Here is a 20,082-nt window from a genome sequence, read left to right on the forward strand (position 1 = left end):
ATGTACGTTGGGTGTATGTGGGGGGTTCAATTAAAGGAGAAAGTGTCTAAAACCCCCACAATGCTGATTGCGTTGATGACAGTATTCAGACTTAGACTTTTAGGGACTTAATATATACAGGATTTTTTTTTTTTTTAATCGTTAGCGGTATATTATTCTCTTTCTTTTTTTTTTTTTTTTTGAGATAGAGTTTCTTTCTGTCACCCAGCCTGGAGTGCAGTGGCGGATCTTGGCTGACTGCAACCTCCACCTCCCCAAGCGATTCCTGCCTCAACCTCCCGAGTAGCTGGGATTACAGGCACCCCCCACCGCGCCCGGCTAATTTTTGTATTTTTAGTAGAGACAGGGTTTCGCCATTTTGGCCACGATGGTCTTCAAATCCTGACTTCAAGTGGTCCGCCCGCCTCCGCCTCCCAAAGTCCTGGGATTACAGGCATGAGCCACCGTGCCTGGCCGGTGTATTGTTCTCTAAATGGAGCAAGGAATAAGCCCCTTGGGGGGACTGAGCATTACCTCAGACCCAGCCATTTCTGTGTGCTGCCAGAGACCACACCCCTCCTCAGGCATAACCACAGAAGACTATTTCTTTTGGCTGGGTCTCTGACCTTGAAGGATCCAGCCTGCCAGCCGCCTTGAGACTTTGGGTGCTAGACATAATACTGGCAGAGTCCAAGAGTTATTTCTATTTCATATGTTTTATTTAGTATGGCTATATTAATTTTTTATTCATCAGAAGTTCTGCTCTTGAAATAAATGTAAAATGTTTTACAAAACCACTGCCATCGAGTTTCATATATAGGTAGAAATATAAAAAACTCCAGAATAAGGTAGCACCCTCAAATGATGTCTCATTGCCTTTTTCTTGGAAATACACACAGCAAGTTGAAAATGTGGATTGATCTTCCATATCTGTTAAATTATTAGTTTTTCTTCTTCTGAATATGATGAGGCAGTTTTTCCTTGGAAAAACAGTTTGTGTTCAGCTTGGGAGGTTGATTTTCCACCATCAGTTTCTCCCTTTAATAATTGAAAACCACTGTTCGTTATTTACATAAAACTGTCTTTTTCTGGTCTGCTTTCTATAACCTTTCCCCTCTTAAGAATTTTAAGAATTCCCTGACTTTCCTCTGGGGGATTTTCTGCCTGCTTTATCCCAGATGTGGGACATTGACTAGGCTGAGGTTTTGGGGATTTTTTTTATTTTTATTTTTTTTAGTGTTTCTACATTTGAAAGACGTTCTTTTAACCAGTGCACAAATCTGCCACTGAAAAAAGGGGCTTTGAAGAAAAATCAAGTAGTTAAGAAAATATGTGAACTTTGTTTACATTTCTCACTTATGGAATGACACCAAAATCCCATATGCCAAATGAAAAAGTAGACAGTAGTTTCAGATAATAGGGGGAAAATGCACCCGTGTTATTTCAGCCTTTTAATTCTGGGATTTTATTCTCTGAATGAAAGCATGTCAGTTTCTGGTCCCAGTGGCACTGTGTTTGGTCTTCATTACATGCTTGCTGATGTCAGCCCAGGAAATACATGGGCTTGGCAGATGTTTACATGGCCTTTGTCTTCTCTCTTTCCACCTTCTGCTCACGTAAAGAGGATATTTAACCTTATTCATAATATTTTGTCTGCTTACAGATGTATTGATCCTAATCCCTGGTTCAGAAATGTTAGGAAAAGGAGATAAGTTAAAGTGAAAGAGGCTATAGTAAGAAATACAGGATTTTCTGGTTTTTTGTAACGTCTACTCAGATTCCCAGAAGATTGTTCATTACCAGCTTTTGGTTATTGTGGTTTATGTATTAATGTCTAAAAAAATATACAATGTAATGTTTTTTGCATGATACTATGTGAGAAGAATACCAAGAATAATTTTTTCCTTACTTGAACAAATATTACACATTTTCCCTAAGTCCAAAATTCTGTTTTCCATCATGAATACAATTCTGATGTAGTATGTTTAACTCTATAAAATCAGAACTTGTTTTAGTAATTTTCTTCCTAATTAAAATTTTTTGTTGTATTTTTAAAAATCTAAATTCATAAGCTTTATTTTCAAATATGGTTTCTACCTCTCATATGTTTCCACACCTGTGCCATGTTCCCTTGGCTGACAGACACTTTTTTTTCCTTTTTATCTCACGTAGGATCTTTCGAAGATGGTTTGGCTGCCTTGGAGATTTGGAGATCTGATGCCACGATGAGGACTCACACACGGGGGGCTCCCAGTGTGTTTTTCATATATTTGCTTTGCTTTGTGTCAGCCTACATCACCGACGAGAACCCAGAAGTCATGATTCCCTTCACCAATGCCAACTACGACAGCCATCCCATGCTGTATTTCTCCAGGGCAGAAGTGGCAGAGCTGCAGCGCAGGGCTGCCAGCTCGCACGAGCACGTTGCAGCCCGCCTCACAGAGGCTGTGCACACGATGCTGTCCAGCCCCTTGGAATACCTCCCTCCCTGGGATCCCAAGGACTACAGTGCCCGCTGGAATGAAATTTATGGAAACAACTTGGGTGCCTTGGCAATGTTCTGTGTGCTGTATCCTGAGAACATTGAAGCCCGAGACATGGCCAAAGACTACATGGAGAGGATGGCAGCGCAGCCTAGTTGGTAGATTTTTGTCTTGTTCTTCTTACTGTAGTAACTGCATTAGAAAGAAACAAATCCATATGAAATCTCAGCAGCCAGATCTTCATATACCTCTTTGTGTATGTGTGTGTGGGGAGATGTTATTTGTTATTTGTGTTGCCAGTCTTATGAATGGCCCTTAGTTTCAAAAGATGTAGTAACTTCCATGTTTAAAGTTAGAAGGAAAATATTTAGATGCAGCCTAATCTAAAGAAAAAATAATTTGCTGAATTGAGTAAAGAGTATCATCGTGATTGCTGAGAATTCTTTCCTCCATATTCAACATGCATATATTACTATCATCTGGTGTTAGGTTTGATTGACCCCAAATGGTTAAAACTTTTTGCAGCAAGACATTTCAAGTAATTAAGACTTACTTGCATTTTATGATCGTAAGGAACTAAATGTGAATGGGATGGGACTGACTGGCAATTTATAAATACATCCCCTCCAATAACCAGCAGATTTCTGAGACCTGTAGGAAAACCAACAGTATTGTGTAATTGTGTGAGGAATTCTAATTACATAATAATTTAGTTTCAGAAGTTTAAGATTTGAGAACAAATTCCTGTCTTTGATTAGCTTAAATTTATTTTATTAATTTATAATTAATTCTTCATATGCTTCCAAACAGATATGGGATGAGTTGATTAAACAAGGGATTCTACAGATGTTTTTACTCATGCAATTTTTAAATACACGTTTATGGTTCAGTTGCAATAAAAGAATTTACAGATTGTATGAATTTTTTTTTTTAATTATGTAAGCTGCCTCTTGTCATAGGATTAGAGAGAGCTCATTTTAAATGCTTAGAAAAAATCAGTGAATGCACCTAATGCTATGATGAATTACATCTTAATGTATCATAGGGGTGAAGGATGGTGGTTTGCCAGCTTTCCAATAAATTTCTGGAATTTTGTAATGAAAAGTATTATGCAAGAGTTGGCATTAAATCCATATCAGAGCTGATATTTTAGGCCTGTTGCTAAGTACATGTAGTCATTTTGAAGTTTATAATATCGTAGGTTGAAAACAATTTTTTATTTGATTTATTTTAAAGCTTAGCCATGTATGTAGTTGTTTCTGACTTTGACTGACATTAACTGATCTTATTTTATTCTTGACACCAAGAAAGAAAAGATGTATGAAAACTTATCTGATATTTGAATTACCAGACTACATTATCAAATGCTACAGTAACTTACTAATTGATTTGTTCAATTAGTTTAAAATGGCAACCATATTTACATTATTTAGAAAGAAACCTTTGTCATCTAGAAGGGTACTTTATCTTTAAAGTCCTTTTTGTTTTAGATAAGTGGATTTTGGCAAATTAAAAAATTGATGTAAATGTTCCAGAGATAGTGCCTGTAGAGAACCGTGTATTTAATCTCACAAGAAAGTAATGGACTGTGAAATACCATTTTTGATGGAGATTGTTTAGCACAATACAGTAACATGAGAATTGTACAAGACTAGTACAGTTTTCTCATTATAATGTAAAATATTCGGGTATATAAATACCAATGAATGAATGCTGCCATTAGGATGAGACTCCTTCTATGATAAGAGAAATAACTTAAAAGAATATTATAATTTTTACATAGTTTCCACAAGTCCAGATTTATTGATCACTGGAGGTGTATAGAAATTTACTAGGGGTCTAGTACTTTATTCATGGCAATATTGATAGAAATAGGTATAACTCTAGGCCATTATCTAGTAAACTAAAAGCCAATTTTTTACTTAATAGAGCTGAACAGTTGACTTCTTTCTCTTGACCTTCAAGGTAAAATCTTGAGAATTTACCTTTACATCTGGTTTCTAGTTCCAAAAGTGAACTTGGCTTAGAAAGCTGAGCTACTTGAACATTTTGTTTTGGCAGGTACTCTTATTAAGTTGTGTTGTTTAATAACTTCACAGAAATTTTAACTTCTTAAAAACTACCACACCCAACCCCTAGACTTTTAAACTTTCATTTAGATTTATGGTTGAACACAATTACAATACAATTATGTGTTGTAATAATTTAAAACAATGTTCAGTGATTTTACAGTTCGACTACCTCTGTTTCAATTGTTCCATTAAATCATGTTCTCACTACGTACGAAGAAGTATACAATGAGTATTGTCATTGTCTTAGGATATAATTCACCTATATTTGATTTCAGAAAAAACAAAAACAAAAAACTAGCTGTTATTTACAAAAGAGATCCATAATTAATATTATGAAAGTAAAAAAAAAAACTTTCTACAATAGCTTCATCAGGCTGAATGCATTTGCCATTTTCTTTGAAGAGCATTTCTACTCTTTTGAAAACCAGTTACTAAGTTATGTTCATTCACTGATTCATTTGATCAACAAACATTTATTGAGCATCTACTGTGTATCATGCACTATGCTAGGGTGCTGGGGATTCAAGGATGAAGAAATAGCCCAGTAACTTTATAATTTTTACCTAGGGCAAAGGGTGCAAACATTGGGTTCTTAAAGCCTAAGCTAGGGATATTTTCTCTGCTCAGAATTGAGTATGTGGATCATTTCATAAGGAGTTTCCTTAGTTTTCATTCATGACTTAAACATTTGTATCATGCTGCACTCTAGTATGGTAGAAAAGCACCAACTCTGGAGAAGCACCAACACTGCCTTTGAATCCCAGCTCCCTCACTCTTCAGCTGTGTTTTCTTAATTAACTTTCCAGATTAATTTTCTTAATTTGCGTGAGCATTAGTGTCCTGATGTATAATGTGGCAGTAACAACGGTATCTACCTTATAGGGTTGCTAGGAAGATTAAGCGCAACAATCAATGTAAAGTACTTAGCACAGTTCTTGTCACGTAGTAAGCCCTCAGTAAATGAGAATGACAATAATGGTAATTATTGATGCTGTTCTTTTGCCTACCTAGTACTTAGACCCTGTTTGGTTTATAATTTGGTATGTGTAGGCTCCAGGGAAATAGTATCCATTTGAGATTTTACTAATCTTAATTGCTCTCAAAACTAGAACATCTGTTTAACTCATAAAATTTTCCCCTTGGCTTTTTCCATTAAAACATTCATTGATGCTCCCCTGGGCCCTTTTTAAAATGTATACTAGAATCTGATGTTAACACCAATGAAGAAAGTTTAGTGGAAATTAACAATGATGTGTCATTTGTCTGGTATTAAAAAGAAGTGCCTATGAGATATACATGCATACAAATTTATTAATGGGGTTTATTTGAATAGTAAATAAAGAGTTTAAAGTTCACCTCTATAGATTCACTTAAGAATCCTGAAACAGAAAGGTTAAAAGGAAAATATTCAATTGTACTCTGTGCATCTAATAGCCTACAAAGTAGAACGGGAATCTCATAGATTTATAGTGATAATGGTGATTGAAAAATAACAGCATGCATTTTTATTGTGTGTGTCTCTGAGTATCCAGACAATTGGGCACCGCAGAATGATGAGACTAATCTATGTGCTTTATCTACTTTTTCAGAGGTGCTCGCATCCTATCTCAGAAGCTCTCCCCCGTTTCTCTCCCTTTTGCTAAGGAACACACATTCTTCATTACAGTAAAAGTAACCGAGTAATTTAAGCTTGTGCTGAACTTAGTTTTAAAAGTAAAATACAAAAAGATATTATTTTAATCCAATATATAATGGCAAAATATTCTTTATTAAAAATTACAATGGCAAAGATATCACCAATAATGTCTTTGTTTTTACCCTTTTAATTAAGTCTTTTTCCCTCTATAAATCTTGCCTTCCAAATGAAAGCTAGGATTTAAGTTGCAGTTGGCTCTGTGTTATATAAAAGCTTTATTAGAGCTTAAAATGCACTACTTTTAGAAAGCTTTAATGAACTAAGATCATAAATCTAGGGGTGGTAACAATGGAAATATTTTATCATACTTGAAGTGAGTTTACTTTTTTTGAAATAGTATCACCTAGGTATAAAACATACAAGTTCTGTATATGCCAACTGGCATAGGGGGCTATCCTCATTATTAATGGTTGCTTTCTGCATTCAATCCTTATATAGTTAAAAAAAAAAAGCAGAATTCTAAATAACTGAAAATCATCCATCAGTTTTTCTTTTCTCAAGAGCCTAAATGATAAGGCAGGAAAATAATAAAAACAGTGCTTAGTAGAGATTTTAAAGAGATTTTTTAAAAATCAATTTTCAGGATTTTGGGGGGTCAGCACATATTATTCTACTTTTCTAAAATTTTCATGACTTATTTCTACTGTAACTTTTCCCCTAGAAGATTAAGGAAGCATAAAATATTGTGCTTCAAATTAGAAGTAGCTAAGAAAGAAAAGAGGGGGGAAAGACTGGAGACATTGACTAGACAAGGAATGCGACAGTTGCTAAAAGGCATCTAAAACGCACCATGAGTGGGCCACAAGTGGACACTGAGGGGTTTGGTTGGTTGGTTGGTTTTAGTAGCAAAGAAAGTAGGCTTAGTCAATTTTGAAGTTTACAGTGACCATAGGATCAGTTACTCTGTAGAACTGACTACTCTTGGCCCAAGGATCAGAAGGAAGTTTCCCATTGGGCTTTTTTTTTTTTTTTAAATATGGAACGCTTCACGAATTTGCGTGTCATCCTTGCGCAGGGGCCATGCTAATCTTCTCTGTATCGTTCCAATTTTAGTATATGTGCTGCCGAAGCGAGCACCCCATAGGGCTTTTATGAAGAACCCTCGCAGCCTTCTCATCCTTGCAGTGCATGTGTGATGAATTGCACAGTGTTATTTCTTTACACCAGACTGACCTGAGAGCGGGACCATGCCTCTTTTGCTCATATGTGTATCCCTCGATGGAGGATCTCCAAAGCAAAGTTTACTAAAACCTTGATCAGGGAGGGAGTGGGGGTGGTGAAAAGGGTGGATATATGGGGTATCCCAGGCTACTTTTTTCCTAATCTAGCTTAATCCTTTGGTAGAATTTTGCATGTGTAGAAAAATGAAATGACTGCATGTCCACTAGGTAGCCTCCCTATACATTATGAATATTAGCCAAGCTCTTGGTAGATGGATTGCTATGAGCTTAGCATTACACTCCTCAGCAAATTCTTAGTGATTTTCCGGAGCTAAAAACAAAACAAACAAAATGTACTCAAATAATTATTGGAAAACATTACAGATCCTGAATCACTTAAGAAAGGTGCAGTTAAGTTTACCATATTTCACTTAATAATATGGGAAGATGAATGCATTTAAAAGAGATTCAGGATAGGATTGTAACTAAGAGCACTTATTGTTCAAGCCCTGGTTGATAACATAGAATTTTCCAGCATCCATTTCCAAGCAGCAGGCTTTTCGCGGCTCCTTGTCTTAATTTGTAAACCCTGAGGAACAGGTCTGCCCCAGTGGTCTTTGGATCTGTCCTTGCATCTTGGCTCTGCCGTTGTGTTAGCCACATGTCCTTTGACAGGTTCCTAACACTCTGTAAACTTGGTTCTTCGTCTGTAAAATATGGATTATTCCTCCCGCACAAGGTCATCCCAAGGATTGAATGAAGTAATGCATATAAAGCTCTTAGCATTATGTGCCTGGCACATAGTTTTACTAAAAAGTTTGTTATTATTACACAGAAATAGGTACGAATATATAACTTTATTCTTGCTAAGCTTCTTGGTACACAGTACTCCATTTTACCTATGTTGTCACTCTGGAGTTGTGTTTTTGAAAAGTGTTTGTTGTGACTCATTAGTTCTCTCTTTCTTTATAGTATTTTTCCTTACTTATCATCAGACAGAAAATAAATCACAGAGGAAAGAAATTACTTCACTCTTGCATTGGAGCCAGTTAGCTACAGGAAATCAGGAGAACTGGTGAGGGAAACAAAGAAAGTTGAACTTTTGGACAGAGAAGTAATTGTATTTTTTTTTTTTTGCAACAGACTGAGTATTAAATTCTTGCCTGTGATTGCAAACTTCTGGATGGTGTCATCTGAGGGTGTATTTGCAAAAATAAAATATAATTATAAAATATAAAGAGAGGAAAAAAGAAAAATCTCCAGCATATTGAAATGAACCAGTTTCATTGCTGTACGTATGAAAATGAGGAGTGTGCCTGCCTTGCTCAGCATTGCCTGCTGGGCTTCAAGTGCAGTTCTCTGCAGCTGTTTCTCGGGTTTTTTACTTCTCAAAATTGCAACTTAAGACTGAGAATCAAAAGCCAGGAGGATGTAGCTGGGCCTCAACATGTGGAGCCACAGCCTTGTGAGTAAAAAGATCAGGTTTTCTTCTCATGACCTTACAGTGAGGAAGGCTGGGCAGCTTAGCCCAGAATGCACCTGGAATCCATTAAAGTGGACTTGTGGAGACAAATGCTGGGCTGTCAGAAAACCCAGCCCCTAATTCCCCTGGCTTTTTCTCATTCATGTTTTTTCCTTTTTCTTACCCTTCCCCCTTGCTCTTTCTGCCTCTTTTTCTCTGTTCTTTTCATTCTGTGACCTAAGGGAAGCTATTCCCTTTTATCCTGCTGCAGAGACTTAAAAATATTATAGAAGGGTAAAACAACTTATGAGGCTTTTTACAACGATCAGATTCTTTAAAATTTACAGAAACACACAGCTATTGGGAATTCACTTCTTGAATGCCGTTTATTAAGCAGGTTGTTGCCGTCAGTGTTACAAATGGATTCTTGGGCAGGAATCAAGGTCAGGTGCCCTGTGGTAGGAGGAAGCAGATGAAGAGGACCCGAGGGAGAGGCATAGGCAGGTGTACAGATTAGCTGAGCAGCCCAGTTACAGTGCCACTGGACAGTTGTGTGATGCACAGTCACACCCTAAATAGGATGTTCTGCTCACCTAAATTGTTATCGCTCAACTAATTGAAACTCTTCCCCATCTATTTCAAATGCAGGTGAAGATAAAGTTATTCTAATAGTGCTTCTTTCTAACAATAACTTTAAAAATGTTATGACAGTTATAAATCATACATGATTGAATGGAAATCCGAAGTTAATTTTCTTTGTGAGATATGTTTATTGACTCTAAGATTCAGTATTGGTATGACCCTCAAGTCATCTCTGCGATGAATGACTCACTTTTGCTCGCCTACCTCTCACCCTTTCAGTGTCATTTGATACCTTTTTAAATGCAACATGGGCCGGCTTTCAGAGTTGTCAGAGGGAACTGTGCTCAAGGCCAGAGGAGTTCTCATCCCTCTTTAATTGGGGTATAAATCAGTGCCCCCACCCCATATGAACAAAGGCAACATGAATATATTGAGTTTCATGTAGTCTTTACAATCTGGGTCTTACATTTTTCTAATATAAAAATCTGGCAAGCATGATGTTTGAATTTTGTGGATGTCTTGCCTCATTATCATAAGAGAAAATGTTAGTTGGCAAGTGCCGCATGTATGTCTGTATTCTCTTTCATTGATACTTCATAATCACTTTTTAAAAGTTGGCTTTATCTTTTGGATAAAATATTCACACCTAACACCACTTAAGATGTAGGGTCTTGCTGACATTAATTTCATACTAATGATAACTTGAGAGTAATAATGACATGAGTATGCTCATGGAGTCCTTTATAAAGCCGGGTAGTTCCTTTTACCTTAGGTATCTTAAGAATGGCATTTTTACTTCTTCGTCTCCTTCTGCCATGTCCATTAAGGGAACACATTTCAGCCACGCTTACCACAGTCTCTCTCATTTATCTTTCCTTTTCCTTTCCAGTGTCAACATGCGAGTTCTGGACAGCACAGGAGGGGATACAATAGTTGGGGGCCAGATCATTGCTTATCCCACATAAGCCTGTGGTTTAGAAAGCTTTGTGTTTAGGATGTCTTGGAAGGGATGACTCAGGAAAAAAAAAACTGGTTAGAAGCTTATAATATTAGTGTAGGAGGGAAATGAAGACCACATTTAAAACAGTGAGGATGGGGAGAAGAAAGTATAAATTTAAGAGACATCTAAGACTGAAAATCTACACAGAGATTGATCAGATATAGGACACTCTTTCTTAAAGTGTGAGTCTTTCAGCATATTGGGTATCCTTAAAAAGACAGATTCCTGGGTTTCGCCCAGACTCACTGAATCATATCTTCTTGGAGTAGGCCACAGAACCTGCATTTTTAACAAGTCCTCTATATGATTCTTAGATGTACTAAAATTTAAATTGTAAGGGAGAGGGAGGCATAAATGATGGCCCTGGGTGACTGGTTGCATATTGATACCCAAATGAGATGGAGAATATGGGGAGGAGAGAGTGGTTTGTGGGAGAGAAAAGATGGTTCACTTTTTTACATGTCTTTTTGTGTCACTCTATTTCTTCTATCTACTTTATTTGTTTCACTTTGTTGATATTGCCAACTGTATGGACAGATGAGTTTCAAAGTTCTCTGTCCCTATTACATTGCAAGGGCTCATAGATACCCTTAGCAGATATCTTGGTGTATAGTTATTACTGTAACTGTTAGGACCTCCTGGCCATATCTGCTCATTCTTACAAATTCACTATCTTCCACTTCTACTTGTTCTGTGGCTTCTGCACTGCTGCTACTATGCTAATTATTTACCCATAGTCATTTTTCTCTTCCCTCCCCTTGCTCTGTTCTTCACTCTTGCTACTCTATGAATGCATTTTGCTGTTGGTGATTCTGTCATTTTTGAATGTAAGTGAGCTCTTCAGGAAAAAGTACTTTTGATAAATAAAAAGATCAATCTATTGTCACCCATCCAGAGCTTAGAGATTTTTTACATTTTTTCTAGAATTTTGTGATTTTTATTGTTTTAAAGCTTTTCACTGATAGGTATTTGTGTGTGGTCTTCCCAGTGGTCCAGTTGGACCATGTGGCACTGGTATTTTCAACTCTGCCTTCAATTTGGGCAGTAATGAGTTTGCAGACCAGCCCTGAGCTGGCCTTTCTGCCTACAGACTCATTTATACCTTGTCTTCCACCCTTCTCTCCAACCCTATCCAGACTGTATGATCCACCTTAACTTATTCCACCATTACATGTTCTCTAGCCCCTCATCCATCCCAATTCTTATAGTTACTTTTTATTTAATTCATTGGTTTGCAGTCATAACTGGGTTGCCTGGTTTTCTGGCCAGGAGTGTACATCTTCTAGATTCGGCTCCAAAGAAACTTCTTTCTAGAAAACTTCCAGACTCCATCTTCTATACCCACCCTCCAGTGTGATTCATATGTTCCAAGGAACCCATGCAAAACTGTTATAGGTTGTTTTGCCTGCACTGCAATTCTTGGTTTATTTGTCTCCCCTACTGGCACATAAGCTTATTGAGGGTAGCCCCAGCATTTTGGGGGGTTCTAAGAGCCATATATGGTATACCTGCCACAAAGACACTAATTAATTATATTGAATGAATGAATGGATGGATGAATGAATGAATGACCTGTCTTATTTTTATTGAGAGTCTAAGCTTACTGAGAGCAGAAGTCCTGGATGTGTATACAACTTTGAAACTGATTTGGTGCCCTGCATACTGTGGCTGCTCATATTTATCTGGTCTCACTTTCACTCTGAAGACCTGCATGTCATCAGCCGTTTGTCTGTCAGCCTATAATCACAGAGACATTGTACCTTTGACCTACTTGGAGGCTAGTAGAAAGAATGTCAGGATATGACATCTTGGTGCATAGCTCAGCAGAGAATCTCAGATTACCTGGTCTTTGAAGTATTCCTCCTGCACCTGGCCTTCTCGCCTCCCTGATCCCTTGAATTTTGGTGTTCATCTTCTTACATGCATGTGATGTCCATATGTGCTCCTTATCAGGTAACTACAACAGTTTTGTTTTTATTCACTTTAAACCACTTGCTTCAGTCTTTGAAATGAATGGCGGTGCTGTTAAGCAAGGGGAAGCGATTGTTTGTTGGAATTAAGAGCAAGGACTGTGGAGCCAGTCTGCCAGTGTTCCAATTACATGTATGAGCTGTGTGACCTTGAGAATGTTACTTGGCTTCTCTGTGACTCAGTTTCCTCATTTGTAATTTGGGGATATGTATGATATATACTTCATACTATGGAGGATTAGTTAATGAAACAGTACATAGCATAATGTGTTAACTATTATTGTTATCTTTATTACTTCACTTATATTTTGTGTTTTTATAAATTGATGCCAAAGGCGATTTTCATTTATCGATAAATGTATGCACATATTCACTTTATATAAGTTTATTGTATTTGGTTTTTTGTTTGTTTGTTTGTTTGTTTTTTGGAGATGGAGTCTCGCCCTGTCGCCCAGGCTGGAGTGCAGTGGTGCGATCTCGGCTCACTGAAAGCTCCGCCTCCCGGGTTCATGCCATTCTCCTGCCTCAGCCTCCCGAGTCGGCTGGGACTACAGGCGCCCACCACCATGCCTGGCTAATTTTTTGTATTTTTTTATTAGAGACGGGGTTTCACCATGTTAGCCAGGATGGTCTCGATTTCCTGACCTGGTGATCCACCCACCTCGGCCTCCTAAAGTGCTGGGATTACAGGCATGAGCCACCACGCCCGGCCAATATAAGTTTATTGTATACTTGCTCTGTTCTAGGTATTTTGTTAGGCATTGGAGATACAAAAATTTCAAGTCGTGTTATGTATCTGTTTTGCCTGGAGTTGTTGGTCTATGGAAGATATAAATACTAATACTATTAGTATATTAATACTAGTAGTGGGATAAATGCTGTGACTGGGAAACTACAGTGTGTAATGGGAAGATCTAGGAATACTTTGCCCAACATTGGAGCGTCAGGGAAGGCTTTTCTGCTGAGGTTTGAAGGACAGATAGGAACCAGCCACGTGAAGGGGAAAAAGGAGCTGTGCTTGACTGTTCAAGCACAAGTAGCTGCTGTACAAAGGCCTGGAGATAAAAGAAAGCAGCGTGCTTTTGAGGAACTGAAAATTTAGTGTAGGGAGGAAACTAGCAAGTGTTGAGGCTTTGGGTAGAGAGCCAGATGCTGCCAGGCCTTGTCTACCATATAAAGGAGCTTGGACTTTTTTTTTTACAAGTACCGTGAAGCCACTGAAAGGTGTAACAGGGCAGTGACATGATCAGATTTATGTATGTACGTTAACCTTTTCATTGAAAAATAAAAGTAGAATATTATATGAATAAATGTGTAGCTTGATAAAGTATTTTAAAGCAAACACCCTGGTAAGTACAACACAGGTCAAGAAATAGAACTTTGCCAGTCACTCCCTGAAGCCCCTTCATGGGCCCCATCCCAGTCCCAGTTCCCTCCCTTCCCACAAAGACTACCCTGATGCCCCAGTGCTTATAGTCGTCATGTTCTTGTGTTCCCTTATAGTTCATCCAAATGTGCATCTCTAGGCATTATCGTTTAATCTTGCTCATTTTTAAATGTCTTTTAAGGCCTTAAAAAAAATCTACAGGCCGAGCATGGTGGCTCACGCCTGTAATCTCAGCACTTTGGGAGGCAGAGGCAGGTGGATCACAAGGTCAGGAGATCGAGACCATCCTGGCTAACACGGTGAAACCCCGTCTCTACTAAAAATACAAAAAAATTAGCCGAGCATGGTGACACGCGCCTGTAGTCCCAGCTGCTGGGGAGGCTGAGGCAGGAGAATGGCATGAACCCGGGAGGCAGAGCTTGCAGTGAGCCGAGATCGCTCCACTATACTCCAGCCTGGGCGCCAGAGCGAGACTCCATCTCGAAAAAAAAAAAAAAAATCTGCAGTTTCCCTTGCATTCCTTTATTTTCTTCATACTTTACCTGTGGAAGAACCTGAGCCCTTTGACCTGCATAACTTCCCACAGTCTGGATGTTATTGATTGTGTGGTAAAGTTCAATGAATAACTCTGTCCTTGGTTTTTCCTGCAAACTGACAGCTAAATGCCAAGGCTTTATTCAACTCAGTTTTGATCACTCATATGCAAGCATAGGTGGTGGCTGTTCTCTCATCAGGAGACATGAAATGGACTGCTGGTTTCTCATGTGACTAATTTGTCTTTTAAGAAGAATCTCGTTAGGGAGGCTGAGGCAGGAGAATCGCTTGAACCCGGGAGATGGAGGTTCTAGTGAGCTGAGATTGTGCCATTGCACTCCAGCCTGGGCAACAAGAGTGAAACTCCATCTCAAAAAAAAGAAGAAGAAGAATTTCACTGTGGGAGTAGATTGCCGATGTCAAACCAGGAAGTCAAGTAGGCCTTTGGTGTTTATCTAAATGAAAACCTAGAATAGGAAATAATTGATAAGTTCCAGTAATAAATAAGTAGCATTCATAAGACTTGACAATTGTATTTGAGGGCCAAAGGAGACAAAGAATTTTCTTTATGGGATGGTGGGATCTCTCAGTGGGCTTCTAACACTTGGAGCTATTGAGGAATGCTAATAAAGGTTTGGATTTGGATATACAGAATTGAAGTGCCTGTGGGCCCAAGAGGAGATACCCAATTTATATCTCTCAAGCTTTATTTTTAGCTGCTTCCTGTTTGCCAGTGGTACATTGTAACTTAAGAATGTGTGTGTATGTATGTGTGTGTGTGTTGTGTGTGTGTGTCTCAGTCATAAGAAAAAAATGTATTCAATATGAAATATGCTTTCAGGTACAATATATATCCTTTCTGTTGATGATAGAAAAATGTAGAAAGAAAGTCCAAAGATGATCATATTTAGTTCAAGTTATCCTACTACAATAAATAAATGAAGAATAGCTGGAAGAATGAGAAGTCGAGGTGCTGATACAGCACTGCAGCCACGTGGGTGTCCTCAAATCACTTTCTGGAGCTGAAGCCAAAGAAACATTGTGTAGGCTGCACTCTGGGAGGAGGGCATCAGCTTGAGTGAGTCGTGCTGCTGCTTCTCAAGCCGAAAAAGAAAAAAGGTTCCTGATGAAATGTAGATAGCTATTAAGGCTTGTAACAACTTAGTGAGCAATTTTTTAGTCCATATCTGTGATTCATTTACAGTGAATTCACTATTACAAGAAAAAATCGGGAAATGAGATAAGAATAAATAAAATCTGTATGTATTGCTAATATTTTATATTAACTTCAGCATCTTCCCATTCTAAATCATAATTTCTAGAAACCACATGAAGTTTACTATTTTACCTTTTTCCAAGAGCCTGTTGATATGAGAAATATTTTAAAGTATTACTGAATCCAGTTTGAATCTTTTGCCCTCTGCTTTTCTACTATAACCTGTCACTTGGTCAGAGAAGTTGGGACAATATGATTACATTCAGCATTTGGGATCAACTTTTATTTTCAGTATGACAGTAACTCTAGATCTGAAACTGGGGAATGTGTTTAGTGCCTGGGACATATTGAAATTAGCTCACAAGTTTGGCTCATAATTTAAATGTATTTATTCTGGTTTTTTTGGCAACATAGGAGATAACTATACCCCACAACATCTTTTACGATTCACAAAGAAAAGTTCTAAATTGACTTTTGTCCACCCTACTGCCAAATTACTTTTATTTTTTTATTTTTATTTTTATTTTTATTTTTTTGAGACAGTGTCTCGCTGTTGCCCAGGCTGGAGTGCAGTGGCGCGATCTCGGCTCACTGCAGGCTCCGCCCCCCGGGGTTCAGGCCATTCTCCTGCCTCAGCCTCCCGAGTAGCTGGGACTACAGGCGCCCGCCACCTCGCCCGGCTAATTTTTTGTATTTTTAGTAGAGACGGGGTTTCACTGTGTTAGCCAGGATGGTCTTGATCTCCTGACCTCGTGATCCGCCCGCCTCGGCGTCCCAAAGTGCTGGGATTACAGGCATGAGCCACCGCGCCCGGCCGCCAAATTACTTTTAAAAGACATATTCTTTGAAACTGTATTCCCAGGACAAAAAATAAATATTATGGGTTCAGGGTGTTGTCACAGGCATTATTTCATTATTTCTCTTGAATGTAAATGGCTTCAAAGCCAAACAAAATTGTTTTGGAGGTCAAGGGATGTTTTTCTTGGTTGTTGTTGTTTTTTTCCACACCATGACAAATTATGTTTTCCTTCCTGAATTGACTGAGCCCATTTAGTGTCTTCATGCCTGCCCCCTTCATACAGCACCATCTGCCCTCTACTTTGAACATTCTGAACTTCTCTGAACTCCTGGGTTCCTTCCTGATGATCTCACGGTGAGAATTTTGTCTTAGTCCTGGCTCCAGACCCTCTGCTGGGAAGTGCCTGGGCAGCCTGGATTTCAACACAGCTCCTCCCACTGAAGCAGCCCTCCATGTCAGCAGCATGCCTCTGATGGGTGGCTTATTTTGGATCACATTTACCCTCTAAGACAGTGGCTTTGAAACTTTTTCACTGTGACCTACAGTAACAAACGACCCAATACAGACATAACTTTTTTTATTTGTTTCTAGTTTTTAATTTTATTTTTATTTCTAATTTTATTACATTATTTATTTTTATTTCAACTTTTAGATTTAGGGGGGTACATGTGCAGTTACATAGTATGTATATTGTGTGATGCTGCGATTTGGGGTTCAATTGATCCTGACACCCAGGTAGTAAGCGTAATACTCAATAGGAAGTTTCTCAACTCTTGTTTCCCTCCCTCCCTCCCCCATCTAGTAGTCCCCACTGTCTTTTTGTTCCTGTATGTCCATGTGTACCCAATGTTTAGTTCCCACTTACTAGTAAGAACATGCGATATTGTGGTATTTGGTTTTCTGTGTCTGCATTACTTTGCTTAGGATAATGGCCTTTAGCTCCATGTTGCTGCAACGGATGTGATTTCATTCTTTTCTATGCCTGCCTAGTATTCCATAATGTATATGTACCACATTTTCTTTATCCACCATTGTTGGGCACCTAGGTTGATTCTGTGTTTTTGCTGTTGTAAATAGTAGTGCAGTGGACGCACAAGCTGATGCACACATAACTTCAACTTTACATATATAAATATATAAATAAATGTTTCATCAAATAGCCCTTGCACTTAAATTATGCCTTGTCCTCATTTTCTATTTCCTTCCATTAAAAATATGCTGATTACAACCCATTATATTCATTTCACAGTATATTTATAGTTTGAAAGCCCTGCCTAACATTCTGATAAATACAAAATTTTTTCCAGAGAATCCCTTCCCAATATCCTTTCTTGGACATCTCCACTGAGGAGACCATTCCACTCTTTAAGATGCCCTCTTTATTCTATTCTAGTGTTTAGAGTGCTTATTCTCAAAATGTATTGGGAAGCATCTTTATTTCATTAAGAAACAGTACAGGCCTGTGATTAATGATTACATGTCAGGTTTCCAGGGCTGAATGGAATAAACTGTGCAGAGCATTATTTCCTACTGCACCCAGAGTAAAATCAGCCACAGTTCATTCACTGTTTTAAAAAGGCCTCTGGATTTTATGAAGCTCTGCATAATTTCAGCAAAACCTTTAAAAAGCAAATTATCAAAGAAAATTTTTGATAAAACATTAAAAGCAGGAATAGTGGGTAAATATATTAACCTTACTCTAAGAGACAGCAAAATATCATTTCACGTATGCTAGCTCCTCCAGGCCTACCTCATTTTGGATTTGACATTTTCTCACCATGAGGGCAGCAAAAATTGGCGATTTGACTATGATTTTTGCCATTGTGAAAAAGTGTCCGTCATTATTTTGAAACTTCATTCCTCAAGTAATTCTTTGCTCTTTTGCCTGCCATGTTCTCAGAATATTAGGCAAGCGCTCTTTCAAGTAAATGGGAGTAACTGAGTGTTCAGGCAGCGACAGGAAGATGATGGGGAGGGTACGAGATGGCAGCAATGGCTGATCAGGTTTTTTAGTGTCGGTGTATTTGTTGCTAGGGCTGCTGTAACAAGATACCATAGACTAGGTGGCTTAAACCAACAGAAATTTATTCTCTCTCAGTTCTGGAGGCCAGAAGTCTGAAATCAAGATATCAATAGGCTTCATTCCTTCTGGAGGCTCTCTGAAGGAGAGACTATCCCAAGCTGCTCTCCTAGCTTCTGGTGGTTGTAGGCAATCTTTGGTGTCCTTGGCTTGCAGATGCATCATCTCTCTCTCACTCTGACACAGTTAAGTTATTTTCATTACAATATAGATCTGTTTTATTTTATAAATATGTGTAATTTTAATGAGGGGAATATCAAGTGTTTGCACATTTTCTTTAGGCGGAGTTTCGCTCTTGTTGCCCAGGATGGAGTGCAATGGCGCGATCTCGGCTCACCACAACCTCCACCTCCCGGGTTCAAGTGATTCTCCTGCCTCAGCCTCCCGAGTAGCTGGGATTACAGGCATGCGCCACCACGCCCAGCTAATGTTGTATTTTTAGCAGAGATGGGGTTTCTGCATGTTGGTCAGGCTGGTCTCGAACTCCCAACCTCAGGTGATCCGCCTGCCTCGACCTCCCAAAGTGCTGGGATTACAGGTGTGAGCCACCACGCCCAGCCTGTTTGCATATTTTAACAAGGCAAAAGTTATTGACAACTGAACTATATTGTATACTGTAATGACCTTTCAATGTGTGTACAACTCTTTGTTTTCTCTTAGATTCATAATAGCTTTTTGTTTTATTTGGTAAGTTTTTTATATGCTTATCTCTAATGACTAGCCAGACTCTCACCCAGTTGTGTAAGTTTTCTATCTATTCAAACAAGACATTCTTAATAAGACATTTTTTAAAAATAATTCATCTTTTTGAAGAAGTAATGCTGCAGCTTTTTGACATGCTAGGATGTGGATTGTTTGCAGCCAGGTCTGCTGTACAGCCATCTTTTTTCTTTTTTCTCTTGAATTGGATTCCTTGTGCCATGTCTTCTTTTTGATATACATCCTAATTTAGGTGGAGATATTTTCCACTGGCTTCCAGAGAAAGCATTTATGAGAGGTAAATTTTGAGACCTTGGATGTCTGCCTGTGTTTTTTCTTCCCTCATGTTTAAAGGGTAGCTTGGCTGGATATGAAATTATAGTCTGGAAATTGTGTCTCTGAGTTTTGGAGTCATTGTTTTATTGTATACTAGTGTCCAGTGTTGCTGTTGAGATATCTGACCCCACTCTTCCTGATGCTTTGAATGAAACCTGATATTCCACTCTGAAGCATTTAGGATCTTTTTTATGTTACCAGTGTTTTGAAATTACGGGATGATGTATCTTGTTTTGAGATGAGTCTGTGAACTGTGCACTTCATGGATTCTTTCAATATGGAAACTTATTCCCTTTAGTTCTAGCAGTTTTCCTTGATATATTTGGATCTCTTTTTGTTTCCCTTTTTTTCTTTTTTCTTTCTTTTTTTTTTTTTTTCCCCTCTTCTTTTTCACGTGTTTAACCTCTTTGGCCAGTCCTCTTTTTTTTTCCTCTCCTGTTTTCTATTTTATTTTCTTACTTTTTTTTTTGCATTTTCAAGGTTTCTTCAACTTTTCCCCCAGCCCTTTTATTGCACTTACTTTCCTGCTATTTTGTTTTCCATTTCAAGAGCTTCTTTTGTCTTGAAATTTCTTTCTACCTGCATGATTTAATTTCTCCCAAGCTGCATTAATCACTTTGTTCATTT

The 20,082-nt window shown here is 38.3% G+C and overlaps 1 protein-coding gene and 1 non-coding gene across 11 annotated transcripts in view; one reads left to right on the forward strand and one right to left on the reverse strand.

The window, feature by feature from the left end:
• Window positions 1-20,082, forward strand: part of DSE (dermatan sulfate epimerase) — a 174,424-nt gene that overhangs the window by 125,989 nt on the left and 28,353 nt on the right. For 9 of the 10 annotated variants that reach the window (XM_058435501.1, XM_058435502.1, XM_058435499.1 and 6 more), the window contains one exon: window positions 2,152-2,620. In XM_058435501.1, the coding sequence (XP_058291484.1) occupies window positions 2,152-2,620 (469 nt within the window). Of the gene's footprint in view, window positions 1-2,151; window positions 2,621-20,082 lie in introns of those variants that run through there. The other variant, XM_032157318.2, reaches the window with a different exon arrangement.
• On the reverse strand, window positions 7,201-7,307 carry LOC116477073 (U6 spliceosomal RNA). Its single transcript, XR_004250335.1, has one exon. It is a non-coding gene; the product is annotated as a U6 spliceosomal RNA (small nuclear RNA).

This window comes from Hylobates moloch, unplaced genomic scaffold, assembly GCF_009828535.3.
Source record: "Hylobates moloch isolate HMO894 unplaced genomic scaffold, HMol_V3 SCAFFOLD_2, whole genome shotgun sequence".
Classification (NCBI taxonomy): domain Eukaryota; kingdom Metazoa; phylum Chordata; class Mammalia; order Primates; family Hylobatidae; genus Hylobates; species Hylobates moloch.